Source organism: Penicillium pulvis (genome assembly GCF_028828015.1).
Source record: "Penicillium pulvis strain IBT 33274 chromosome Unknown scaffold_8_segment0_segment0, whole genome shotgun sequence".
Classification (NCBI taxonomy): domain Eukaryota; kingdom Fungi; phylum Ascomycota; class Eurotiomycetes; order Eurotiales; family Aspergillaceae; genus Penicillium; species Penicillium pulvis.
Window position 1 is genome coordinate 5725036 of NW_026643080.1, and position 27045 is coordinate 5752080.

The 27045-nt window shown below is 49.4% G+C and overlaps 9 protein-coding genes across 9 annotated transcripts; 5 read left to right on the forward strand and 4 right to left on the reverse strand.

The window, feature by feature from the left end:
- The first annotated feature begins 2595 nt into the window (after window positions 1–2595).
- N7503_011573 (uncharacterized protein) lies at window positions 2596–5413 on the forward strand. Its single transcript, XM_057071119.1, has 6 exons — window positions 2596–2794; window positions 3031–3207; window positions 3282–3338; window positions 3558–3672; window positions 3723–3946; window positions 4113–5413. The coding sequence occupies exons 2-6, from the start codon at window positions 3120–3122 to the stop codon at window positions 4844–4846; spliced, it is 1218 nt and encodes a 405-aa protein (XP_056917730.1). The 5' UTR covers window positions 2596–2794; window positions 3031–3119; the 3' UTR covers window positions 4847–5413.
- A 631-nt stretch (window positions 5414–6044) lies between these two features.
- On the reverse strand, window positions 6045–7457 carry N7503_011574 (DUF914 domain membrane protein; the record flags this gene model as incomplete). Its single annotated transcript, XM_057071120.1, has 3 exons — window positions 6045–6922; window positions 6981–7171; window positions 7246–7457. 3 exons carry the CDS (start codon window positions 7455–7457, stop codon window positions 6045–6047), a joined length of 1281 nt encoding a protein of 426 aa, XP_056917731.1.
- A 1078-nt stretch (window positions 7458–8535) lies between these two features.
- On the forward strand, window positions 8536–11774 carry N7503_011575 (SMEK family protein; the record flags this gene model as incomplete). The annotated part of the gene is made up of 8 exons (XM_057071121.1): window positions 8536–8649; window positions 8839–8935; window positions 9001–9082; window positions 9143–9189; window positions 9262–10389; window positions 10459–10626; window positions 10703–11136; window positions 11190–11774. 8 exons carry the CDS (start codon window positions 8536–8538, stop codon window positions 11772–11774), a joined length of 2655 nt encoding a protein of 884 aa, XP_056917732.1.
- An 806-nt stretch (window positions 11775–12580) lies between these two features.
- N7503_011576 (bifunctional triacylglycerol lipase/ester hydrolase) lies at window positions 12581–13926 on the forward strand (the record flags this gene model as incomplete). The annotated part of the gene is made up of 4 exons (XM_057071122.1): window positions 12581–13252; window positions 13314–13498; window positions 13567–13802; window positions 13865–13926. 4 exons carry the CDS (start codon window positions 12581–12583, stop codon window positions 13924–13926), a joined length of 1155 nt encoding a protein of 384 aa, XP_056917733.1.
- Window positions 13927–15281: 1355 nt separating this feature from the next.
- N7503_011577 (Dcp1 family protein) lies at window positions 15282–16277 on the reverse strand (the record flags this gene model as incomplete). Its single annotated transcript, XM_057071123.1, has 1 exon — window positions 15282–16277. The coding sequence occupies one exon, from the start codon at window positions 16275–16277 to the stop codon at window positions 15282–15284; it is 996 nt and encodes a 331-aa protein (XP_056917734.1).
- Window positions 16278–16916: 639 nt separating this feature from the next.
- N7503_011578 (phosphatase family protein) lies at window positions 16917–20177 on the forward strand (the record flags this gene model as incomplete). Its single annotated transcript, XM_057071124.1, has 1 exon — window positions 16917–20177. One exon carries the CDS (start codon window positions 16917–16919, stop codon window positions 20175–20177), a length of 3261 nt encoding a protein of 1086 aa, XP_056917735.1.
- A 1118-nt stretch (window positions 20178–21295) lies between these two features.
- On the reverse strand, window positions 21296–22776 carry N7503_011579 (uncharacterized protein; the record flags this gene model as incomplete). The annotated part of the gene is made up of 2 exons (XM_057071125.1): window positions 21296–22334; window positions 22394–22776. 2 exons carry the CDS (start codon window positions 22774–22776, stop codon window positions 21296–21298), a joined length of 1422 nt encoding a protein of 473 aa, XP_056917736.1.
- A 903-nt stretch (window positions 22777–23679) lies between these two features.
- Window positions 23680–25111, forward strand: N7503_011580 (pheromone receptor; the record flags this gene model as incomplete). The annotated part of the gene is made up of 2 exons (XM_057071126.1): window positions 23680–24238; window positions 24297–25111. The coding sequence occupies 2 exons, from the start codon at window positions 23680–23682 to the stop codon at window positions 25109–25111; spliced, it is 1374 nt and encodes a 457-aa protein (XP_056917737.1).
- A 454-nt stretch (window positions 25112–25565) lies between these two features.
- On the reverse strand, window positions 25566–26308 carry N7503_011581 (single-stranded DNA-binding protein; the record flags this gene model as incomplete). The annotated part of the gene is made up of 3 exons (XM_057071127.1): window positions 25566–25612; window positions 25714–25802; window positions 25917–26308. 3 exons carry the CDS (start codon window positions 26306–26308, stop codon window positions 25566–25568), a joined length of 528 nt encoding a protein of 175 aa, XP_056917738.1.
- Between the last annotated feature and the right edge of the window lie 737 nt (window positions 26309–27045).

A 27045-nucleotide genomic window follows, 5' to 3' on the forward strand; every position in this document is an offset into this window, starting at 1 on the left:
TCGGGTTTGCGGCGAAGGTCTCTATAGACGAGATTAATAGGGGAGAACGTGGGCGGGTATGGCGAACAGCATACAAGTGGTGGAATTCGTAGGAACCAACCGGGGTTCCGATTGAATGGAAGAAAAGGGGAGAGAGCAGGCGCGTGTTGCAACGATTCGAGAGATGTGAAGATGATCAGAGGTCAGCCCCTGTCGGCGGTAAAGACGTGCCGACCGCACTTCCAGCACTTGGAAGTCAACTTTACTCCACCAATTCTAATATAGGGAAAGCCCAGACTGTTTCACCTTCAGATTGCTTCAATGTTGGGAAGTACCTACGTTCGAGTGATTATGTTTTTTTAACTCCTGAGCTAAACCTTTCTGTTCCCACCCCTCTCCTGTCCTAATTTAGAGGCACTAACTAGATGCACTACGCGATGACGGTGAAAGCCACTAACTCCTTTGTTCCTAAAAGTCACTTTCCCCCCTATTGGCTAAATGATGGAGTATCATTGAACTCACTCCCCCTTTAAGACAGGTTTGGCGCAGTGTGAGCTTTGACATGCAGGTACGGCAACGGAGATATTGATATCAAGTGCCTTCCCCCTTATTGATCGGCTTCTGCACACTCCCCGCGATTTTGCGCGTTCCAGCACGTGCGGGATACACTTTAACCTAATCCAGTGGAATTCATCTACTTGTCTTTATATTGGTCCAAGGTCTAAGTCTACACTTCTCTCCTTACTGTATATTTATATCTAGCTATCGCTTATCCCCGTGTCAGACACTCTTTGTTTTTGTTTTTTTTGCACAGATCCTACTATTGGACCATCAGACCCGGGTGAAAGAACCTTGTGGACTATCCATCCCCTTTCCCATGGGCTTTAGCCAGTCTTCTAATCCGTCATCTTGCAGATGTCACTTGGCAGGCACTCTTTGTTTCTTTTTAAACTGAGTCTGTGCCAGATCCATGGATATGATCTGGGTGTTCACCGAGTCAGCGATCTTTGGGTCTGTGATTTGAGGAGTGTGTAAAAAGAAAAGAACAAAAAAAAAAAACAAAACAAGAGAAAAAGATTATGATCCTATCAGCAGGTTTTCCGCCAAGTTCCAGATTAGCTCAAATCTGATCCAGCCTATGTATGACGAATGGGCCTGATCAGGATCAAGGCCTCCAGGGTAACGCGGAGCATGTCAATGCATCGGCAATGATCACCATGGTGATACACGGAGGGTTTAAAGGACAGTTCAGGATCCCCGATTCCTACGCTCTTTCAACTTGGAAACTTTACAATTCACGGGGAGAGCACACAGCTCAGGCAGAGACTCGAGAGAGTTTAGAGTTTCTGGGGAAATCCAGATTAACATTTTACATGGTTCTTTCAAATCCTTATTTATCTCCAAACGGTGGGTTTGATCATAGAGGAAAGTAACATTCAGCACTGGAGTGAACCTGGTATACAATGGTTTCATTCCATGTTAATTCACTCCGAGTCTAGCCCCACCTTGAGACATAAATGTCTATAACATGCAGATGGGAATTAATCCGGGCCGTCCAACCCGGGACTAGGAGGGGCACATTGTACAGAAACAGGCCTCCAATCCGAGGAGGGGCCGGTGGACCTTGCGGAAGAATATAAGTTGCTGTTCGCCGGGCCCCACTTAACCCTCCTGAATCGACCGAGAGGATGCGTTGGTGTACTGGCACGGGCCAACGAAGGTGTTCCAGGCGGGAATGCGACTAGCGTAGCTACCGTCCTCCGTGGAGATGTTCTGTTTTTCTCTCTCTTGCGGTTGGCTTACTACAGTGACTGGCTATTGGACCTCGGGAATGTACTTCGGATGTACATAAGGCATTGTGCCCCTCTCTCTTGAGATAGGATGAGGGGCTCTGCGGGTTTGTGGAATTACATCTGTACTTGCAACCCATGGGGCATCCTAGATCTTGCTGCATGGAATGGTCGGCTCTTCACTGGGTTGAGATCGTCCTGAAGGCTGCAGTGTTCTCGTTTGAGAAACCTCGTGTCCACTCGCAGCTGGCAGCGCCAGAGTCACGGGAATACTTGGCGAGCTGCAGGCGAGTGCAGTGTACATTGCAATATCGTCATCAATGCACATTTCTCTTGGATCCTTGTCAACTGAGTCATTGTCTAGTTATCCACAGATTAATCATGTAAGGATAACGGATCTATAGAAGATCGAGCTAGAACAGGAAAGAAAAGAAACCCAGAATCATACGTTATAAATGATTTGGGTGGGGACAAACCTTGGTTACCAATGACTTCCGATGTATACGATGTATACGCGGGGAAGAACTCCCACAATGTTTATTTTAGGCATCTAAGTCAAGTATTAACTACATATTTCACTCTCCAATACTCTTTTCCGTATGCAGAGAGTTCGAGTTGGAAAAGAGATGTACAGAAAGAGTTTAATACGCAGTAACGCTTAGGCACGCCCCGTGCCCCCCAATCTCCGGTGACCCCATGTAGTGTACCCAGTCCCCAATCGCGAATAAGACTGCGTTGCCGGGAATTGCCGCGCAACTTGTCACTGTCAAGTACATTCTGAATAATTGCATGTGTGAGAAAGTAAATCAATTATTGAGGGGCAAATTGTAAAAGAGCGAGGGATTGTACTACTCCATGTGTTCCCCTCTTTTCTTTTTTTTTCTCAGTAATCAAAATCTCATCAAACTCCGGTTAATCCACCCCAAAATAGGCTGGACCCTCATCTCCTTTTCCGATTTTCTTCGTCTCTTTCCCCTCTCTCCTGTCTATCCTTAATCCTCCCCCTCCACGAGGCCTGTTTTCCTGTAAGTTGCTTTTTTGGTTGTATTGGTTGTTGTCCCCCCTACTCGGGCAAGAAAAAAAAACCCGGCCCCGATTCCACCGGCACCGGACCCACGGCCATTTTCTTTTCTCCCAGTTTCAAAGAACTGGTATCCGGGGAGAACCGTTGAGGATTCATTCCTGAAATATACTTGCAGACCCATCATACTGGGTGACTTGGGAAACTCATACTCACTTTTTCTTTTGGCGGATCAAACAGATCGCCTCTACCGGACGGATCATCTGCTTCGCCGCTTCCACCCCCCTGAACCGCTCGTTCGACCACCGAAGATTCCCTCTCAAACGACCATGTCTTCGTACTACGAACCGCAGGGTTGGCAGGCTCCTGCCGCGCGCCAGGTCTCCTGGGAGCAGCCCGTGCCGCCGTCTCGGTCAGGTATGCACAATGCATTTCCAGCCCGCAAAAATCTCCGGAACACACAAACTCATACTTTTTTTCACTTGCAACAGGCTCGAGCTCGGTCTCCCAGCGTGAGGATAGCCCGGCCTTTTCGTCCCAATTTGACGGTATGCTCAACTCCTCGTTTTTCAATTGTTGGCCGAACCCACAATTCCGTTTCGTTTCGCTTCGCCTCGAGAAAAAATAAGCATGATGCCTTAACGGGGACAATGACCGACGACTCCGGTGGTGCAACAATTTCGGCAAGCGAAAACCGGGGAATTGTGGGGGTTTGTCTCGTGTGATTTGGAAAATAACAGTGTGCTGACCGTGTGATGTTTGTGAAGAGGTTGATCGTGCGATCGACAATCTCGTCAAGAGCGGGAAGTTGTGGAATGCTCCTCGCCGGGACTCGATGCCCATGATGATGGGTCGTCCCTATCCCGACTACGGTATGTGGACGTACCCTCGATCGATGCGGCGTTGATCTGACTTGAAATTCCCTGTGGCAGACCCTCGCATGGGCGGAAATGGCGGCCCCCAGCGACACCACTCGGTGAGCGAGTTCGAAGGCTCCCGAATCCCCCCTCCGGCAATGCGCAGGGTTTCTATGCCTCGCAGCGGTACCAGGGACGCCCGAATGAAGTAGAACAGATGATGCAGGCGAAGCGTCGGATGGCAGCTCAGCGTGAACGGGAGCTCCGCAACTATCATCAGGAGCAGCAGTACAACCGAAGTACGTGGTAGCGTGTTTGCTTTTCTCTCTCTCTCTCCTTGACGTTTATATTCCCCCGTCATTTTTCTTCTCTGCATCTATGTATCCGTCGGCCTTGTATAATATATTGGTTTGGCATGTTCTTTTGAATGCGCGGTTTTTAATACGTGATCTTCTTTCTCCAAAGGCCTCCTCGCCGAGATGTCTGCAAACAAATCCGATCGATCCCTCAGCCCGGCTGCCGTGAGCGAAGACAGCCGCCGAGACCTCCTGGCTCGCCAGCACCGGGCCCTGTACGGCAATGAGAGCCCCGCTTTCTTCCCCCCTGGCCCCCTGCCAGACGACAACTCTCGCCCGGAGAGCCAGACTGCCAGTACTCCCTCGTCAGCCGCTCGTGGAGCGTCCCCACGGGGTGTGGACCCATTCGGTCTGAACCAGGTCCTCGGTGCTGCCGATGGCGCACCTGGTCTGCAGTCTAGCTCCCGGGCTAACAGCACCTCTTCGCCCAGCTCGGCTATCAACGCCAGCTTCACCGAGCAGCCCGTGCCCTCGACCTCATCGCCCAGCAGCACTGACTTGTCTTCGTCTCGTCAAGCCTCAGCTAAGCCGAGCGCCGGCCCCATCGGATCTCGACCTGTAGGACCGCAGAACACTGCTCCCACCTCTAACCCGGCACTAAACAAGCGTTCAACAACCCCATTGTCCTCCTCTCTAGGCTTCGGTTTCACCCCCGGCGAGGCGGCTGCCAACGCGAACGAGCGTGCTACATCCGCAGCCCCCAACCCAGCTGTCACGGCTGCTGCCAATGCCCCCGGTCCTAAGGACTCGACTGCTGGTGGTGTGGGCCTCGGCTGGTCTAACGGCAGTGGCGTCTGGGGCTCGAAGAGCGGGCTCGGCGTCCAGGCCTCAGTGTGGGGTTGAAAAAGGCCAATAAAACGAAAAACTCATACCCATGACTCTATTTGATTCCGCATTGAGGGATTTTACGGCGGCGCTTTATATGTGGTATGCATTCGATTTGGAGGGGTTTCGGCCTCTTTTTGATAATTTTCGTGGCGTTGTGTGAGCAAAATGGCTTCTCTATTTGCGTGACATGCTTTTCTGATCACAACGGTATATACATGACAGCGGGAGCAGGATCACTTTTTTTTACTTCTGCCCTTCTCGGTCTAGGTTATTGGTTTTCATTTACATTTTCTGTCAATTTTCGGATTTGGATTGTGGCTTGGGCGGGAAGGGTCTGCTACTATACCACAACTGGGTTCCTGGAGTCAACATTGGTGTCCACGGACCGGATCATTTTGAAAACGAACAAAAATACCCTTTCCTTGAGATTAGGTTGGTTTCCGGTGTCTTGAGTCATTTTGGATTGTCAGAGAGTGCTTTCTTGTTTTGTTTATTCATTTTACCTGGTGCCCGTGTGAATTGGTCGGAATATGGCGCTCGTTTCTTCTGTGAAAGTGTCGATGGACTCTTTTCATTTCTCGGTGTTCTTGTTGTTCGTCTGCGTCTCCATGGATGTCTATGTCTATTATTTGGTACTACCCTCTCATATCTCTGGCAAGGGGGGTTCGGGCTGCACATTGGAATCGGATGACTGTCACTTTCTTCATATTCACTTTTTTTCTTCTATACTATGGGGCAAGCAGGAAATTTGAGGGGCTGAAATTTTCAGGTAATAAGGTTATGAGGTGTTCATTATGGCTTATCTTTTCCCAAGGTTCATGACTACGAGTCTTATTTGATCTGATCTTTGACCTTGGTGCCCAGGTGTACAGTTCAAGTGGGCGTATACTTATTTAGGTATGTAACGCAGATTGTGTTTAGGATCTAGTATGCAAAGATAGGACATTAAGATAGGACATTCAAAGACCTGGCGGACATTCATTCTCGTAACAGAGGGTCGTATCTAAGTATAGTCGTTAAAGAATTAAGCAATTAAGACATTATAGCAAAGCAGCCCCCAATCTAGATCCCAAAGATAGGTTCCACTCAGAAATTTCGTATACACTGAGTGGCCCGGCATTCACGTATGTACTTTCCACCACCTACCCATATTCACACGGCATAAGAGTGTATTGGAATCTATGCAGTCACAGCCAGATGGCCAGAACAACACTTAGGCAGCATTGATATGAGTCTCAACTGCGTGCGAAGTGCTGTGACCAGCACCCTGCTGATCTTGGTTCCGATCCGCCTCAAGCACAGCACCAGGAACTTCATGCTCAATGCGACTCTTCGCAGTGAACCACCCGGTAATACCCCGCTCCTGGTTCTCTCCCAGCCAGGGCTTTCTTGCCTCAGCCAACGCTCTGCGTCCAAGATAATAGATCAATTGACCGATAATGATGAGGACAAAAGCAATGGGGTACATCCAGTGGATATGGTAGTGGAAGACCTTGATACCAATGCACACACCCCAGAAGTTCATTGTGAGCATCGAGATGTTGAAGAATGCAGCGGACGACAATCGGAACATCGTGGGTGCAAGACAGTAGAACATGCTCAGACAGAGCGTGAATCCAATCAGGTAGCCTCCAACCTTGCCATCCCAGTGGCTGGTGTTGTACTTGTCACGCTCAAAGATGGCAGATTGCACACCGTCGATAATGACGCCGTAAAGTGAAAGCTGGCCCAAAACCTCGTAAACTGGCCTGGTACTGACAAAGTACTCTTCGGCGGTATTGGTGAGACCGTAGAACGAGGCGCCAAGCAGTGCGAAGAGATCACCCTTGAGCTGGTTACCCGAAGACACATCACCACCGTTGGTGCCGGTGATGTGGTCCGAAGCGATGAGGACACCCATGCCGCCGACGCAGATGACGATACCGGCAATTTGAGTGATGTGGTATCGGACTTTCAGGAAAAGGAAGGAGATAATGACCACCACGACGATGGCCCAGAAGTTGATTAGTTGGGCGCTGAGCATGGTTGTGTAGTCGTATGCGAGCACAATGAAATAGTTTCCTTCAACATCGCAGAAAGCGAGAATGATGTCTGTAACGAGATAATTAGAGGCAATGCGCGAATAAGTTGATGCGGGGTCATGACATACACTTCCATCCATCACGCCAGATTAACCGGAGCCAGCCCTTGAACCCGTAACGGTAGATGGTATAAGGGGTGAAAATGCAGGTAAGCACAATGTAGTTGAGAATAGTCTGAAAAGTTGGAATAGACCAGTTCTCATCGGTAAGTAGGGTGGTAAAGGTGCTCGTCGCAGTGTTCATAATAGCGAGAGCTTGTCTATATCCCGATCAGTCTCAGGAACTCTTTCCCTATTATAAGGAATCATGTTTATTCGCAATGCCAGTACTCACCCTAGAAGCAACACGATATAGAACTCCTTAGTCTTGAAGTAGGCAAAGAAGCCCTTCTTTTGCGTATCAACTAGATCAGCTGGCGCCAGCGCCTCTTCATCGCCCACGGGTCTCTGCACCACTACCTCGGCCGTATCCTTCGGAATCGACGAGATAGAATTGGTGTTAGAAGCCGTCGCCTGGACGGCAACTTGGTCTTTGGAGTCCGACATCGTCCCAATGTTGAATAAACAAGGCGACGTTGATCAGGAAAGCGGGGTTTGCAGAAAAATAAATGCAGCCGCGGCGCACTGATCCGCTTGCGGTATAGATCTAGATCTGTAAATGGAAAGAGGGAGCTTTATAATCGAAACGAGCGCAAAACCCCCAGAAGTCGCTCGTCTTTAGCTCACACAAACACACGAAAGCGTGGAAAAAGAAAAACACGAGCTGGCCGAGAAAAAAAAACTACCAAGACCACGCCGGTCTGGAACCTTTCCTCATCGGGTAGGCGTCGATAAGAATCTGCCATGCACTGAACCACCAATCAGCGCTGCGGAAGCGGGGCGGTGGCAGGGCCCGAGCTTTAGAGAGCGGAATGGTCCGATCTGGCCTGTATTTCGTGGCCTTGCTGCCTTGTGTAATCTACACGGTGTAATCTCCTTACATCATTACTATTTTGGTTCTGCCAGCTAAGACGCAGAATATGGATCGAAGCTTCGATGCCGGAGGTTAATTTCGTTCTGGTTCCCGCTTCTTCCCCGTACTGCATGGAGATCTACCTTATTTATAGGTTGAATTATGGACCTTTGATCGATAAATAGCTTTGATCAGATTCCTAATAACGTACTTGTGGCATTCCAGTCCCTTGATGTGTTCATATCAAGGAAGTTTTTAGGATTCTGGAAGATCCGGAAGTGCCCACTTCTCCCGGTCGCGTGTAAACTGCGGCGTTTCTTCCTTCCCCTCCCATCGTGGGTCAGGTACCTTTTTTAAAGTTCTCAAAGATTCGGAATATTTAAACAAGTTTCTCCATAGGCACTTCAAGATCATATCTGATATAGAGGGAGCGAAGTGATACCAAGAAAAGCAAGAAACTGGCCGAGGCCCTTCCCGTCAGGTGGATCCTCTGCCCCTTCACAAACCCAACCTTCCCTTCGATCGTCATCCCCTCCGCAGACTCTTTCATCATCTCCACCCCCGACCCCTACCCAACCATTTTCATCTTCGGTATCTCCTAGGGCCTCACAACCGGCGCATGCTCATACTGGAGGCCCCGGAGTGAAGTACCCTTCCTTTTCTCGCCGGATCATGGCGCTGGACCTAACGCCGCCCGACGGTCGCAAACGGGTCAAGGTCTACGAACTGAGGGATAATGATTGGTTTGATCGCGGCACCGGCTTCTGTAGCGGTCACATACTGGAGGTAAGCTTGTTCTTTCCCTGGAAGCTCTACTCGGCCAGGCGCACGGGCATAGTGTGCGCTTCGCCGCGCGCGCTTGGTCTTGGATGTTCCTCCCGCGCATTACGACAATCCTGCATCCGCACCCGCACCTCTCCCGGAACGGTTTGAACCGCGTGGCTGACTCGCGTGTTTTCTTTTTTCTTTCTGCAGGAGGAACCCCGAATATTTGTCGAATCCGAAGACCAGCCTAATCGCGTGCTGCTGGAGACGCGGATTTCCAAGGAAGATGGCTATCAAAAACAGCAAGGTTTCTGTCCCACCACCGCGTCTGTACCACCGAAGGTTTTGTCTTTTTACTGACTGCGCGATCAGAGACGTTGATCGTCTGGACGGAACAAAGCGGGACGGATATGGCACTTAGTTTTCAAGAGGCAGAAGGATGTGCGCAGATTTGGTGAGGATACCGGAAGATAACAGATGTGTGCGCGTGCTCCGGAACTGACCATCCAACAAGGGAATTTGTGAATGCTGTTCAACAAAACCTCAGTTTGGCTGCGGCCGGTAAGTCTGTTACTTGGTTTTTCTTATCTCTCCATGTGCGTCTCTGACCTGGATGTTGTTTTTTTTTTGCAGACGATGCTCTTTCCGACGACCTGGATAGCTACCATTCCATCTCTTTACCGGCCCCCGAACTTCGAAACTTAGGTGAAATGGAGCAGATTGTGCGATCGGCGAGTATGACACAGCCAGGTCGCGATGCGCTGTCCAAGTTTATCATCCGTGATGAGTATATTGCCAAGCTAGTTCCTTTAGTGGATATGGCTGAGGACTTGGAGAGCCTGACTGATCTGCATCATCTTTGCAACATCATGAAATCCCTTATCCTGTTAAACGATAACACCATCATCGAAACCGTCGTCGCCGATCACATTATCCTGGGGGTGGTAGGAGCTTTGGAATATGATCCTGAATTCCCTACCCACAAGGCAAACCACCGGCAATACCTCGCAGACCAGACTCGTTATAAAGAAGTTGTTCCTATCAATGATCCGATCATTCGCAGGAAGATCCGGAGTACATGGCGCCTACAATACCTGAAGGACGTGGTCCTGGCCCGGATTTTGGACGACCCGACTTTCTCCGTACTGAACTCCCTGATCTTCTTCAACCAAATGGAAATCGTGAACCACATTCAAACCAATGGACACTTCCTCCGAGAGCTCTTTTCCGTCTTCGATCCCAGAAATACCAACTCCAAGCGCAAAGATGATGCTGTACAATTCTTGCATCAGTGCGCGGCAATTGCGAAGAATCTCCAAGGTCCATCGCGAGCCCAGCTATTCGCCAATTTCATTAACCACGGCCTGTTCGCCGTGATCGCCTTCGCCGTGAAACACCCGAACCCAGCTATGCGCACGACGGGTATTGATATTCTGGTAGCATTGCTGGACCATGACCCGGTGATGATGCGGGGATACATGCTCAAGGCTGTCAATGAAAAGAAGACACCGCTCACAGATACACTAATTGACCTGCTCCATGCTGAGACCGATCTTGGAGTCAAAAATCAACTAGCTGATGCTATTAAGATCCTGCTCGACCCCCAGATACCCTTGCAGGACCCGCTTGCCCGGGCTGGACCCGATTACTTCAAAATCCGACCTACCAATATGCTCTCTGATGCATTTGTCCAACAGCATTTCGATGATTCTTCCAAGCGGCTCTTTCAACCGCTTAAACAACTTGCCAACCGTGCTACCCGTGAGTGTTCACTGGCTTTCATTTTTCGTTTCCCGGGTTGAAGGATATCTGGCTAACGTGACTCTGCAGTTAATGATTTGACGTTTCAAGAAGTCACACTCTACTCGCATCTTGCTGATATACTCACCTTTTTCGTCCGTCAACATCTCTTCCGCACACGCAATGCGATCCACAGTGAATCTCTTGCGCCTCGGGTCGCTCAGCTTCTGACAGCGCCTCAAAAATCACTAAAGCTGGGTAAGGCAGAGCTAGCTCAACCATCCGCAAACGCCCGTTTACCCTTCAATGGTTAAACTAACATTGGTTCCAATAGTTGCCCTCAAATTTTTCCGCACCTTGATCAGTCTTCAAGATACATTTTACCAAGCTCTCATGACACACAACAATACATTCGGCTTAATTCTCGATATTGTATATGAAACAATGCCTCGTGACAACCTACTCAACTCCGCCTGTCTCGAGCTCTTCGAGTTTATCAAACGGGAAAACATCAAGCCATTTATTATTCACGTGGTAGAGAAGTACCGGGAGAAGCTTGCGAACATCACCTACGTCGACACATTCCTGAACCTGATACTCCGTTATGATCAAATGCAAGGATATGGTGGCGAGGCAGACCCGTTGTTTGGCCATGAGGACGACAGTACATCACGGAGGATGCCGCTGAATGGCCAGCGTTGGCAGGGAGTGAAGGAGATGGATGCTGCCGAAGAAGACTACTTTGGCACATCCGACGATGAAGATGATGTAAGTCGTCTTGCTAGATTGCTTTTGGGGCTTTTTAACTGACTGGATCACAGTGGCCACAGGATACACGTGGAGCCCTTGCTGCTGGTACATCCAATGGCTCTGCTACTTTAATGGTCAAGCCCCTGGTTGACTACCCTGATGACGATGACGATGAGGATGTCATGGACACCAAACCCGAAGCCCTTGCGGAGCAAACTCAACGGGCTGAACCATTGAGTACGACAGAGGCTACAATTGAAACTAGCCCTGACGCTGCTACCTCCGCACCCAGCTCGCCCGCTCAGACGCCTCCACCCGAACGACTCGCTGAGAAGCGTCGTCGTGAAGAGGAAGACGATGATGAGCTAATGAAGCTCTCTACAGGGCCCAAGCGTAGAAGCTCTACCAGTAGCAATTCTGGTGCTGGGATCCTCGGTCGGAAGAAGAGTTTATCGATTGCACCAATTGGCGCAACTGAAAAGTCCGGATCGGGGGTTTTAGCGAGTGTCGGCGCAGCACCTAAGAGAATCGCTATCAATCTGGGACCGGCCAAGCCTGCCGCTTCAGAAGCCGATACATCGTGCACAACAGATGTTTCAGGTGAATCCAGTGAGAAGGAGAACCGAGACGACCCCAAAGGCGAAGGAGAAGGTTGATAACTCCTTGTACAATCTGTGCAGTCTGGCGACAAATTGAGTCTCCCACTTCAGCAGCGATCCTTCACTGCAGCCACCTCACTTACTCATTTTGATGAGGTAGATACCATCCAGCGCAGCTTTGATGTCTGTGTGCCTTGAGCTTTCTACTTTGCTATCATTTTACGTGCTGCTATTTGGCGAACTTCGTTTTATATTCTCTCTGCGCCTTTTTCTGTTTCTTCCTGTGCCTCTCCTTTTTGAACCTGGTGCTTCGCAGCGGTATGATACCTGCAGTGTTGTTTTAATGGCGGGAGCACGGAACGAAATGCTGTACATTGCGCTCTGTCGGCGTCTGGGCAATCAATGCATTGGATCCAGCTTTGGGCCCTCTTGTTCTTTATTTTACCCATTTCATTTTACTTTTACTTGGGATACAGAAACCGGGGGCGGTTAAGGGGAGGAGCTTTGGGTTGGGGGATATGGAGTCAGGAACTGTTGCAATACACTTGCATTCCATGGTCAATTTTGCTTGCTTCCTCATAAATTGGGGCATATCGTACTGTAGCTCGTAGCTTATTCGTGCTGCATGGAGCTCGGCTCACATGGGGATCCACTCGGCTCCGCACCCGCCCTTGCACCTTGACCCATCAGGTACCGTACGTCAACGACAACTGCTCAATCAAATACCAAACCTACTCATCACCTCATCCTTATTGCGTATTCAACTCACCCTTATCTGAAAACCATTTGTAACCTTACATAGGTCCCTTGGTAGCCCTCGGAGTGATAGTGCTAAACATACACATATCCTGGATGTCAAAGTCATGGAACCCCAAATCACAAAGAACACATTCTGCACCTATACAGGCACGCAGTCAGAATCTGATACTACCGTCTTTTTTGTATCCGGGAATCCGGGTTTGATCGGGTACTACCACCCTTTCCTATCCCTGCTAGCGCAGCACCTGGTCGACGGGTCTCAACTCCAGACCCAGACCGAGACTTCAAGTACCACAAAGAAGACCTCTATTCAGATATACGGGTGCAGTCTCGGTGGCTTCGATATTCCATCTGATGCTGAGCATAACATCGGCCAAAATGGCAAAGATGGGGAGCACAGCGCCAACGACCGCTTGTACGATCTTGAAGACCAGATTCGATTCGTGCATCGGAAGCTCGTGGATTTGATGAACTTGAACAACAATTCCACGGATAATGCTTCGGCAGAATCAAAGTCTGGATCTGGTTCTTTCGCCCCAGCGCCGAAACGAAAAGTTATTCTCATTGGACACTCTGTTGGCGCATATATCGCTATGGAGGTCTTGAGAAGACATCGTGAGGGTATACCGGATATAGAGACCCTTTCCCCTGAACCTGGACATGGGAAGGATTTAGCCGACTCTGTCTCTTCGAGTTCATTCGATATCATCGGCGGTGTGATGCTCTTCCCAACAGTAAAGGATATCGCACACTCTCCGTCCGGCCAGAAATTGACGGTCAGTTTCATATTTCACAGTGATGGGATTTGCTATTGACTTTTCATTTGTCATAATACAGGCTTTATTATCATTCCTTCCGCAACTCGCTCTTATTGTGAGCTTCTTCGCCCGTATATTAACCTCGGTCCTCCCATCCTCAACTTTGAAATCCGTTGTTCGATTCGTGATGAGAAATCCACCTGCTCATGGTCTCGACACGACGTTTGAGTTCCTGAAGAGCTCTGGTGGTGTACGACAAGCATTGTATGTTCATTATAGACTTTGATTGCTCGATATCCCAAACACTGTGTGGGTACTAATATTCTCGACAGACATATGGCAGCTGATGAAATGCGCACCATCACATCTGATAAATGGACAGATGATGTTTGGGGGGTTGGGTGCACATCTGAGCCTATTATACGATTGTTTTTCTACTTCGGAAAAAATGATCATTGGGTTGCGGAAAAAACTCGGGATGAAGTTATTGCATTGAGGGGGCGAGAGGAAGGATTAGGTCCGAAGATGTTTGTTTGCGAGGAAGGATTACCTCACGCATTCTGCTTGAGTAAGTTATCTCTTTTTGTCATTCTTTTGTGTTTGACTCATACTAAACTATCATTCCTCCAGAGCATAGCGATGTCATGGCTCAGAAGGTTGCGAAAATGATACGGGATATGGTACAGCGTTAAGCACAATTATACGCCTGAAATGGGTGGCTTGAAACTCCAGGATTTCAGATAATTAGACACTGATGGACTTGAGGTGATGATAGTCAGGAATGTAGCTTACATCGGCGAGAATAGAGACTTAATTCTAGAGCTTTCTGGTGTTACAATTACTCAAGCTTGAGGTATAAGACATAGATATGATTTAACACATCATCGTCGCGGAGGCAGAATATACCGCAAGAGGATATGGAAATAAGTTCAAGTAGTGAACCTTATCTTACATCGTTAAGGAGCGCTATGACATTGAATGGGATTGAAATAATATACTAAGCACACAAGAGTAAAACCCGCCATTTGGCAATGCATACTTGCACTGCCCGCATTTGTCACGACAGATTGAACGACGACAGGCTAGTTCCTAAAAATGACAATAGACGATGCATTACAGTCGTCTTAGACTCAGTGTCCTAATTGGTGTCCATAAAGGCCTATATCAAATCAGAGATACATCCAAAGTGAGGGGACCAAGGGGTGCTTACTTCAACAGGTCGTTTTTAGTGTTACGTAGTCAGTCATAGCGAGAAGTCCTGAAGAAATAACTGAGGGTTTGACCGCCTGAGCGCTTTCTGAGGCATTCCATCTGAAGGACCTTATGGCATGAATGACTGCTGTGTTTGAGTTAATTAGGAGTCGAAGGCACTTACAAATTCTCCCTGTCTCTTCTTCAACTTGTCGTAATTCCATTTCCAAGGTACTCGGCTGCGGGTCCATTTGTAGCCTTCGTGTATGACGAGGAGAAGGAATAAGAAGAGAAAGAAGAAGAAGAAGAAGAAGAAGAAGAAGAAGAAGAAGAAGAAGAGAGAGAGAATTGTATTAGATATTTATAGTCAGAGAGGATGGTGTTGCATGAAGAGTAATTTGAGAGCCATGGTGCGGCATAGTTAGGAAGTATCTCATTGACATCTAGGCACTCTGAAGTCAGGAAGAAGAGTGATGCGGGCGCATATAATTGGTAGACAGCCACTTAAGAGGGTTCTTGAGTGAGGACTTGTGTAGATAACGAAGTAGATTTATGAGAAGGATTGATATGGGTATGAAAGTAATACAATGTGAGTTTTATTCGGAAACAATGTCAAAGTAAGAACGAAAATTTATCCGGAGATTCAACCGTTGCAATGGGTATCTCAACAGGAACGACGAAAATAAACGACGCCACCCCATTCACTGTCCGATGACTTGAAACAAACGCTAGATGATATGCCGTAGAAACAATCAAGATAAATCGTGCGCCATGAGATGACCTGTAGATAGGATATGAAATACAAAACAATAGTAAATGCAAAATAAGAAAGAAACGCATGGACCGAGAACAGCATTTACTGCGGCTTAGGCTGAAGTCCTGCGCGACGGAAGAGATCGCCGAGCACATCGGGCATCCCCTGGGCTGGGGCCCGCGGGTTAGGCGCGCCGGCCTGGTAAGGATGCTGCTGTGCCGGAGGCATCGGGTACCCATATCCGGGCTGGGCCGGGGGTTGAGGCAGGGGTTGAGGCTGGAATTGGGGCTGTTCATGGTGCGCACGAACACTCCACTCATCATCCTGAGCACGTTGCTGCCCAAGAATGTCCTTCAGTGACATGGTACGGCCCATCGAGACACCACCCTGGACACCACCTTGGATGTTCTCATTGGGAATAGCCTGGGTCTCTGCGGCGGCAGCAGCAATGTGAAGTTCGTTTTGGCGCATAGCTTGGATACGTTCCTTGGCATCCTTCAGGCTCTGGCCGGCACGAGTAGCGCACTCTTTGATGACCATGGCATTCACGGTGCGGGTATCAGTGGTCGAAGTTTCAGTCTCAGAGTAAATCCAGATACCGTAGACGCGGTAGTTGTTGGCATCAGCTTTGCCCTCGGCATCTTTGTCTTTGTCTTCCTTCAAGATGACATACTCCTCAGTCACTTCCACATTCTCGGCGCCAGTCAGGCGGGATTCGAAGTTTTCAAGACTGCGGCGGTTCAGAAGGAACACCGTAAAGCGTTCTTCGCCAAGGGGGCCCGGGGTCATTGAGCAAACAAACAGGGTGCCCTCAATGTTGACCTTCTCCCAAGTAGTCGAAGCGGGGTTGAAAGTGTAGATGACGGCATAGTTCGCAAGGGAGATGACATCGGTAATTTCAGAGTTGTGACGACGGAGAACGCGAAGGTTGAGCTCTTCATTGGAGCGGAGAGGTGGGGGAGCTTGCTGAGGCATGTCTGAGAGGTACGCAGTGTCTGATTCGTAGTCTGTGTGGGCGTTGTTTTGGTAGTACTGGGATACAGTTTCTTGACGGTGATTAGCCCTGCCGTTGGGCGGTGCGCGAGGAGTACGCTTCATGATGGTGGTGGGGGGGAAAGGAGAGTGGGAGGTCGCTGAGTCGTTCGCTGAGTCGTTCGCTGAGTCGCGTTCGCTGAGTCGTTCGTGGGAAAGTTTGGCGGAGAGTGAATAGGTGGTTGCTGATTGCGGGTTGAACGATAAGACCGATAAGACATATCGTCATCGGCTTTCCGCCTCCAACTCTTGCGTTTCTTCCTATTTTCACGCTTTTTGACTTCTATTGTTTCTTGAGGGGGCTTCCCGCTGCTTTGGGCGGATTCGTCTTTTCTCTTCTCTTAACCTGATTCGCGCGGCCCTCTTCACTCTGGTGCTACTGCCCTCCTAGACCTAAGACACCATCCACCGTGCATAACGCACGTACCTACTCAGTCGTGCTAAATTATACAATCCAATCCGTTGCCCATTGGTCGCATTTGACTATTGACTGAATCGGATTCCTTGTTGATTGTTCTCCTTGCATGGTGATGCTCCAAAGGACCGATATAACACCCAATTTTGCCGGATTAAAGAGCCGCCACATATTCACAACCACAGTTTCTATACCACACACTGTCAGCGTCGCATACAACCAATAAACTTGCACAAAGTTCTTATGAGCATATCCCATCACTTGCAGGATTTCACACCATTTGATCCAATATGAGTGCCAAGGAACGGCGAGCCGAGTCGCCCGGGTCAGACTCGAGGGGCCAAACGTCGGAAGAGGTGGAAGACATTGAGCACCCTGCACTGGATCTACTGTCCCTTTCGCGTGCTGTCAAAGCACGGAAATCCGAATATACACGTCGACGAACGGTTCGCGTCAAGATTGGGACCTGGAATGTGGCAGCCATCTCAGGCACAGAAAAGGATATTGGGAAATGGTTTGTGCAGGGCCAAGGAGTGTCTGAGAAACTGTCTGGTGCTAAGGGAGAGCAGCTTGAGCATGCTGGGGCAGCTGACGGGGGTCCCACCACCGGAGATGAGGAGAATGAGCAGAAGAAAAAGCCATTCCAAACAAGTCCGGAGGAGATCGATCTTTATGTTTTGGGCCTGCAGGAAGTGGTCGATGTTTCATCTCCTGCAGAGGCTCTACGGCCATATACTGATTCGGGTCCATCAAATCGATGGAAAGAGTCGGTTCAGAAATCACTACCTCCTGGATACCAGCTCGTCTCTGAGGTTCAGCTAGTTGGACTTTTACTTATCATATACGCCTCCCCATCGATTGGCGAGAGCATTTCCTCGGTCAGCAGTACCTATGTTGGAACGGGACTGATGGGGTACATGGGGAATAAGGGTGCTGTGACCACTCGCTTGGTACTTGGTGAAACTACTCGTTTAGTTTTTGTGAATTGTCACCTTGCGGCAGGGTCCGATAAAAGCAGCCTAGAAAGGCGCAATTGGGATGCTTCTCAGATTTCGTCGCGTGCAAAGTTCGATCGTGTTGATGGAGAGAAGGGCACAGGGGAGGAAGCCTTTGACAATATTGGCGACGAGGATTTTACTTTCTGGTTCGGCGATCTCAACTATCGACTGGATGATATTCCTGGAAACGACGTACGGCAAGTCCTATCACGGCATACAGTCAATGCATATGACATCGCTCTCCAGGAAAAGGAAAAATCGGGTAGTCGCCGAGGTTCTACCACCGATGTTGAAAACCAGCCGCCACCTCCGCCGGGTCCAGAAGACGATGGGCCACCCGAGCCAGTTACCGATGAGGAGATCGATCCCCATAATGATCCTGCGTCATTGCAGACGACTATTTCGTCTCTTGTCGTCCATGACCAACTGCGAATTCAGCAAAAATTGGGAACAGCATTCCATAAAGGATGGCGCGAGGGTCAAATCACTTTTCTGCCTACATATAAGTATGATGTCGGTAGTGTGGCTATGTTTGATTCGAGTGAGAAACATCGTGGCCCTAGCTGGTGTGATCGAATCCTCTACCGCACTCGGCGAGATAAGCTCAAACATGAGCAACTTGACCGAGAAAGCGAGGAGGTCCGGCAGAGAGACAAAGAAATGCAAGACCAAGGTCTCGACCAGGCTGCTGCTGATGAAAATGTTCTATTTGACTACGATCCTGAGGTCGACGGAGTAGATGGGGGAGGGAGCGTGGAGGAGTACATTTCAGATGATGAGCGGGCATATGTCTCCTCTGTTGCATCCGAAGACTCTTCATTGGATGAGCCCATTCGTCTGAACCACTATGTCTCACACCAGGGAATTTTGTCTTCAGACCACAAGCCCTTGGATGCCATTTTTACACTTTCATTTGACGCGGTCAATCCCAGCCTCAAGGCAAAAGTCCACCAAGAGGTCGTCCGTGAGCTGGACAAGGCTGAGAACGAGGCTCGCCCCGGTCTGACGGTCGTCGTTGATGTTCCTCATGGTGAACAAGGCAAAGAGCAAGATCCAAACGCAATTGACTTTGGTGATGTTGCCTATGATGTGCCGGTTCGCCGGTCCATCACTATTGCCAATACGAGCGGTGCTTCAGCCACCTTTCATTTCGGGGAGAGGCCTAGCCTTGATAGTAAAGACAGCTCAGAGAGCCCCTCTTGGCTCAAAATTCAAATCGACCGAGCCGAAGACCGAACTGAACAGCCGGCTATTACGCCTTCTGGGAAGTCCCACACTCTCCTGCCAGGCGAAGTGGCCAATGTCGACGTCACAGCTCATGTTCAGAATATCGAACAAGTGCGTCTTTTAAACCTTAAGAAGGTCAAAGTGGAGGAGATCCTTGTACTTCATGTTGATAGTGGCCGCGACCACTTTATTACGGTCACAGGACACTGGCTGCCAACCTGCTTTGGCTGTAGCGTGGATGAATTGACCCGCATGCCCGAAGAGGGCGCCCGCAGTCTCGACAAGAAAGGGACATCACAGTCATCCCAAACAGGCACTGAAGTGCGGCTATCTGCTCCACGTGAGCTCTTTCGTTTGACTGAGGCAATCTCCGACTTGACCGAGCGGGCTGTAGCAGAGTGGAGCATGACAAAAGGCGAATCTGGAGAAGAAGCACCTTGGGTTTCAGGTCCAGCAGGAGCCGGGTGGCCATTCGAACCTGATACATGGACCCTTCGGGACCCCCAACAGCGCTCGGTTCTGTCTGCATCCGTCCGGGAATCCCTTGACACCAACCAATCCTTAACATCAATTTTCGCTCCGGAAGTTCCATCTCTCCACCGGCTTGAGGCTCTGTCAGCAACACTCCTGACATTCCTTAATTCTCTAAGTGACAGCATCGTCACCGCATCCGTTTGGCAAGAGATGGAGCAACATATGATCGCACGAGAGAAATCCAAAGCTCCTCCCCGATCGTGGGAAGAGACCCAAGCCTGGGTCCTAGAAAGCCTCGCCTATTCACCCGCCCATAGCGTCTCCTTCACATTTGTCACGTTCATGCTTGCCCGCATCGCCAACGAAGTAGCCCCTGTCCCATCCATTGCACCACAGCCCAGCCAGCCTGCATTATCCAAGGCCAAAAAGCGATTATCCAATCTGACGGATCTCACAAAATCGAAAGATGAGAGCAAGAAGGACATGAAAGACCAGGGCCAAGACCAAGAAGAGCAAAAAGAGCAGGAAACCCCCAAATCCAGCCTCCCAGACCCGCCTGCCCCTGCCTCTACCGCAGCGTTCATCTCAGCGGGTAGTTTCCGTCGCAAAAGCCAAGCGCCGACCCCGGAGTCCGCGGCAAAGGACTCGTACGAAAAGGCTGTAGCGCGTCGAGAGGCTGTCGAGTCTGCACTCGCATCTATATTTGCCCGCGTGCTCATTTCGCAGAACCTTCCTGTACCGTCGAAGGAGAAAGAGCGTCGGGCCTCTGATGAACGTAAGAAGGGGATCATCGAGCCTTTCTTGAAGATGATTGGGGTTGATGAGAGGGGGCCTTCTGGGGGGCGGACCTAGTGCTGTATATTTACTGTGGTTTCGGCGCAGAGAACCTGTGAGTTTTCTGATCCCTGGAAATTTGGAAGCTTTTTGTCTCCATTTCGTGACTTTCATCTGCTTTTGTGTCAATAGTGATACTTAGATGTAATAGAACTGACTTAAATCATTATTTGGCTTGACTAGCGCAAAGGTGGATACTATACTAGCTAAGATCTATCAGGTGGAGAGGTCAAACAAATATATACTACCATGACCGTGTGGTCGTTGGAGTCTTCAGAAGTACGGTACCTACTTGATAATCGTATATGTATATCAATCCCAGGTGATATATACACTAGTACACGGTTTCAACCATGGAGTCAACTGGTGCATGACTTCAAGATACATGGCTCCAGGACTGGAGATGTGGAATGCGGGTCCATATCTACAGGTGTAACCAACGGAATGTCTGAAGAAGCATCCATTCCCCTGTGCCAAGAGCAGTCGCAGCTTGAGAATCCAAACCTAAGGCTACCGCTTCTATGTCGTATCCATCATAAAGGTAATCTTCACAGCTTGAGTTGAATTGTATAGTTGCCTCGGCTTTGGAGTCATCGGTTCGTGGTACTATTCAGCTTCTACTAGGTTTGTTGTCCCTCTCTCCCGGAAACATTGTCATTCGGAGTACAGCTGACCCTAAAATTCGTGTCAGAAATGGGTTTGGTGGACGAGGCAAAAAAGATTACAAAACATGGATGGGTAGGTGAATTACTGTCTGAGGCAAAATCGAGTCCAACTTTCTGTCTTTTTTAAGTTGTTTACGGAACATCACTCGACGTTACTGATGCGAAAGCCGGATGAAGAACTCCTATGATGCATATTTGATCGCCTCAGCAGTAAGCCCTAGATGAATCAATAGTATGTTGCTTAATAAAGTTGTCATTGCTGGTTGGAAAGTGTTGGTTCTTTGACCGAAACACGATGATCCTATTCACGCCATTGATCAAGGGCTGTCCCTAATGGCTGTTTACGGTGTGGGAAACCCTCGATTCAAAGCCGAAATTGAAATTGGTGGAGTATAGTATATAAAGCCCGAAAAGTACATAAGAGAAAGAAACGAGAGCCATACATCACAACAGCTTCAAGCATGGACCAGCCTAGCGAGAAATACCCTTGAACTTCGGATCCAGAGATTGCTGTGGTGGAAGCGGCGAAATAGAAGCCGATTTTATCGGAGGAGGCGACCGTGGCCGGACCTTGTAACCACCTCCCTGGGCTGACTTGCCTTTACTCGATTTTGAGCGTGGCTTTTGTGCGGGAGGTCGGCCTAGTATGCTCTTTGCGGTTGCCAAGCAGCGATTAGCTGCGCGGCTGGGTAAGCTGAGGATAGATGATGCGAATTGAGCGGGAACCACGATGCATGCGCAGGCCCAGTCAACCAGGGTGAACGCGTAGCTGGAGCGGCGGGATATACTGGAGCGCTGCGCGGCAGCTGCTAAAGACAATGCGTCGCGCATTTGAGCTTCGAGTTGCTGGAAGCGAGTATCTGACTGGAGGGTCATGAGGGCCGTACGTTTCTCATAGCGGCGAACAGCGCGGTTAAGGGCTTCGATATCTGGCTGGACGGACTTGCGGGCTTCAACAACAGCCTGTGTTATGAGTGACGGGGCGTCACTTGGTCCATGGTCTGATTTAATGGGAGACGAAGCCTGGCGAGTAGCGGCAGCTTCGGCGATGTGGGCTTCTAGTTCCTCGAGTCGCTTTGTGAGATCTTGGACTTTACTTGCGTCGATGCGGTCTTCGTCGGTGGTTGCGACAATGCGTTGGAGGTGAAGGGTGCGTGCTTGAAATAATTTGAGAAGATGTGCGAATGGACGAATCTCCGATGCGAGGAGGAAGATAGTAAGGTTGTAATTTGAGACTAGGCCTTCTGAGGGCCGGGACAGACTATTCCTGATGCCATGAAGAAGCCAGGCGCCGATCAGAGGAAATATAAAGCACGAGGCTAATGCGACCAGCTCGTGGATCTGAAGCTCCTTGATGGCTGCTTCAGTAGACGCTCGAGGGGGCGTGGGATGCGGGTGAGATTCTTCGGCCGATTCTACAGCCTCATCGCCCTCGATCTCGATATCCTCCGCAGTGGGGCTAAATCTGGTTTCTTCCCGCCGGATGGCCTGGGCCGACCGATACCAATCCCTTTTAATGCATGTGAGCTTGTACCCCGTGAAAAGCATTTGACCGGACTTTTGACGTACCATGGTAACCGAACCGACCAATTTAGAAATATCGCTGCCAGAACCAACAATGTCACGTCAGTCACGAAAGAGCTTCCCTCTTTAAACATCACCCCCGCGATGGCAGGCATCAGCGCCAAGGCCAGTGGTGCGGAATGCCAATGAGACTCCTCTGTTGCGATCGGACCGTCATTGTGCCTGGCGACCCGGGGGAGAAATAGATCATCTGTGGATGATCGAATGGAGTTACGGGCCTCCGAGATGGTATCTGAGAGCGTCGAGTTGCGGCGTTCTGGCCAGTCGGGGATGGTCTCAAGCGTGGGCGTGCTTCGCGCGGGGGCACCACGGCGGCGGATCGATGAATTGCGGGGTGAGATCCCCGATGGTGAAGGGGGATCGGCCATGATGGAAATGAAACCCAAAGAACTTTGGGGCTTGAAAAGACGAGAAGCTGCAGGGAAGAAAAGAGTTCGCCCCGACGGGCGGAGGAGTTCGTGGCGTCCGACCGAGGTTGATTAAGTTGGTTTTAGTAGTCTTGATTCATGCAAGGGTATTTCGTCACGGCTTTCGTCATTCTTACCTCCGCAACAATATACATCCAATTCCACAACCCTACCATCCAATTTTAGTCTAGCATAAATGGAGGGTCTAAGTCCATTGAAATTGAGGAGTTCCAGAACCAGTGAAATACAAACCATGTAAATTAAACAAACAAACAAAAACTCCCATTGAATGCACATCCATGGTTCGGATCTAACCACTTTGGGGGCTCAATAGAGATGAACGCCATCAGCTCTATTGACCCCCCAACCCGGAAGTATTTCCTTTCTCCTTTTCCTTCATGTCTTTCTTCACTTTCTTATGGTCAATGATGTCGTCTATCATGCACTTTTAATGGCCAGGTTCTTTCTTTGGTCACACCTGTCGCATCCCCCCATGGTTCATCATTCTATAGAGACCTATTTTGGTCCCCCTTTCTCTCGTATGCGGATTCGAATAAGATCCAGAACACCTCCTGTAGGCACCATGTCTTAATCTAGAATTGCTATCTCGGCTCAGTGAATCTCTTGTGACACCCGGTTTCTCGTTCGAGATCCTGCTTGTTTCATTAACTGTATTTCCCGGAGACCAACCAGCTATAGAAGGATGCCCTCTTTCTGCTACTCATATTTTCTAGATAGTTCACGCTTCTACAAACTTCGAGTACTTGGTCTAAATCTTTGTGAGAAAGACCGCTTGATCTGTAGACGTATTCATCGCTGGTCCAGATATCAATCGTCTAATTTACGACTACATTGACCGCAGATATGACGACAGATACGAAGCTATATCCGATGGCGGTGGTCATTCCGGCCCTGTCGTTCATCTCAATTCTCCTGTGCCTCCCGCCACTGGCTCTTCATGCCAAAAATCGCAATTTTCCTGCGGCAGCCCTCATCTGCTGGGCCATTCTGCTGAGTGTGTTTAATATCATCAATGCTATTTTGTGGCCCACAGATGACATTTCATCATGGTGGGATGGTGCCGGTCTCTGTGACATCGAGGTTAAGGTTATGGTGGCAAGCTATGTGGCTGTACCCGCTGCTCTGACTTGTATCTTCCGCGGGCTGGCAGCAGTGCTGGACACAAGTCGAGCCGTCCTGGTTCCGAGCAAGACCCAGCGCTGGCGCAATCGGCTGGTGGAGCTTGTCCTCTGCGTTTTCGTACCAACCATGGCAATGGTCACCCATTTCATCTATCAGAAAGATCGCTATCTCCTCTATGCCATCTCGGGGTGTGTCAACAATTATGACGAGAGTTGGCCAAGTTTCGTGCTGGCATGGATGTGGCCACCCATTCTCTGCTTGATCTCTGCATACTATTGCTGTAAGTCATCTGTGTCATACTCACCCCAGTCAAGAAACAAGCCCTAATCGCGAGACAGGCCTCGTCCTTATCCGCCTTCACAGATACAGAAGCGACTTCGAGGTCATCCTCCGCTCATCAAACAGCAACATGAGCAAGTCCCGTTTCCTTCGACTATTCTTCGTCGCTTTTACCATGCTCGTAATCATCCTCCCCGTTCAAGCCTATGTTGTCTACTATGACCTATCTCTTTCCCTCCCCTGGCACGCCTACTCCTGGTCCCGAGTCCACCATGCATCATGGAACCAAATCATCAAGGTCCCTACAAACGGCAAAGTCTTCTTCGATCGCTGGACACCCATCGCCATAGGCATCATCATCTTCATCTTCTGCGGCTTTGGCCGTGACGCCATCCGAGTCTACCGCATGGTCCTTTGGCGGTTGGGCTTCGGATACTGCTTTCCCGGTGTGTCGCGTCCGCTGGACTCGCATGCTACGATCCAACCTCCCCAAGCCTCGAATTCAACAACCCTAGTCGACTCACCTCGGCCTCAGAAGAAGTCGCTCTTCAAGTGGCGCAAGAATGCTTACAGTGATATCGAGAAGGGTCCTCGGCAGTCTTCTTGTGTCAATTCCGATGTCCATTTCCGCAACATGCCCTGGTATCGGGCACCCTGGTCCTTGTTCAATCACCGCTTTGCTCGAGGCCGTGATCAAGTTGTCCTGCTGAATGATATTACTGGGCCCGAACTGACGGTTTGTACGAATGCTTGGGCGGGGACCAGTGCGAGTCGTCCCAGTAGCGAGTTTTCGGGGATCAATACATCACCTACTCCGGTGGATTCTATTCATATCAAGCATGTGATATCCCAGCAGAGTGAGATTCAGCTTTGAGGCTACCTTCGACATTTACTATCACTGTTTATTTCTATTCATTTCCATTTCTACAGCACAGAACACTCGTACCTGGCATTTTGCGTTCTAGAAAGCCATTGTTTTTGCAGTCTTAAGCATCTAAAGTATGTAAATTCAGTACATTCATCCATTACCAAGCTAAATCCTCATCTACTAATGATTAGCTCCAGGAGAGTTTCAACATACACCACAATAGAACGGAGTGTATTCAGGGTATACTAGTACAATAAATTAATCACAGAGAGAGGAGATCGACAAGAACCATCATCCAGCACTGAGCCGAGCCTCAGTAAAGCACAAGCCGAGTCAAACGTTCTCCCCCCAACCCAACCCAGCCATCTAAGTTCCGTCCGCGCTCCCAATAGAACGCCGATACCGATAATCAACCACGTCGATAGTCCACATTCAAATTAAATCAGTCGAAAGCAATCGTTTAGTGGGACTCGTTGCCCTGGGGACGGCTAAGGACCTCAATGGAGCCTAAAGATGAAAGTTAGTATGGTTCCAATTGGTCCAAGAGACCCCAAACGACACCCTGTCAGGGAAGAGAGGGGCTTGGAAAAGGAACGGGAAAGGCATACGCTGCACAATGCTCAGGCTAGACTGTTTCCGGCCCTCAGCATCCTCGTAGCTCTTCATTCTGGCGTCACCCTCAACGTAAACGAGAGTACTAGATTGCAAAGCCACGTTAGCAAACATGCACCCAAAATAAACCACCCAACCCAAAGGATGCCAATGCGAACGTAAAGTCCGATAAATATGTAATTGGATTCAGTCTACTCACCCCTTCTGCAAGCTCATCAAATAATCCCGCTGACCACCCTCCGCAAAGCTCGCAATCTTGAACCAGCTAGTCTGGCGATTTTCGCGGGGTCCGTACGAGGTACCGACCGCGTATCTAATGACATCCTGTCCGGTGGAGGTAGCCTGAACCTCGGGATCGGCGGCCAGGCGGCCAGTGATGGTCATGCGGGCAACGGAGTGCGCGGCGGAGGAGCTAAAGGTGCGGGTGGCAGTGTTTGCCAAGCGCAGGGTAGGGCGGAGAGAAGTGAAGGCGGACATTTTGATTTTGGGGATGATTGAAGGAGTGTGATTTGCGGGGTGATGCGATTTGGTTCGGTTTAGTTTAGGGGTGAGGAGGTTGCGGTTGACGTCGACGCGATCCGCGTTGGTCATGTGATTTTCTTATCCGGATGTGATAGATCGGTTTCTAGAACATTGACTTTCGATTGGAGGTTTGTATGGAGAAGTCTTTATCTGCAAATTTGAAAGCTGGATTGGATCTGGGTTCATTGTCTGGTAATGGCCTGGGAATAATAATTGACTTGTGGACATCATTCAGGTGTTGTCGGGCTGTCTGAATGTTTTACTTTTGTGATGTAGATGGCGCAGAACATGGCAATGACATGTCAGGTACGATGAGTTTATTAATGAATGTGAAATCGTCAACCCTGAAAATGATCATGCTGATATGGTCTTTGTATCTGGTTGGGTCGACAGTGATAAAAAAGAGGTCTTATGTATAGTGGATGATTGGGGAATCAAGGACATGCACCTTGGATACTTCGAGGTCTTTCCTCCCCATTCCACAATGCTCGTCTCTGTAGTCAAAAGCTTTAAATTCATATTCAAATCTGTTGAGCTGATAACTTTATCTCTTCAGGCAATATTAAACATACCAGAGGAGAATTTGAAACACCTAACGCCTCCCGAGGCTTTCGCCGCGGACGATCTGCGGGGAAGCTGGACAAACTTGTACAATGTACAACCCTGTAAGCGGGGGTTACAATAACGAGTCAGACTAAACAGCGTGGCCTGCGTAATGCACTGAGTCTTGAATTTACCGAGGAAATCTCGAAGAGCGGGCATCTGAGCTCCGACGTATTTCATCTCCCTGTAAAGCTTGCCTCTTG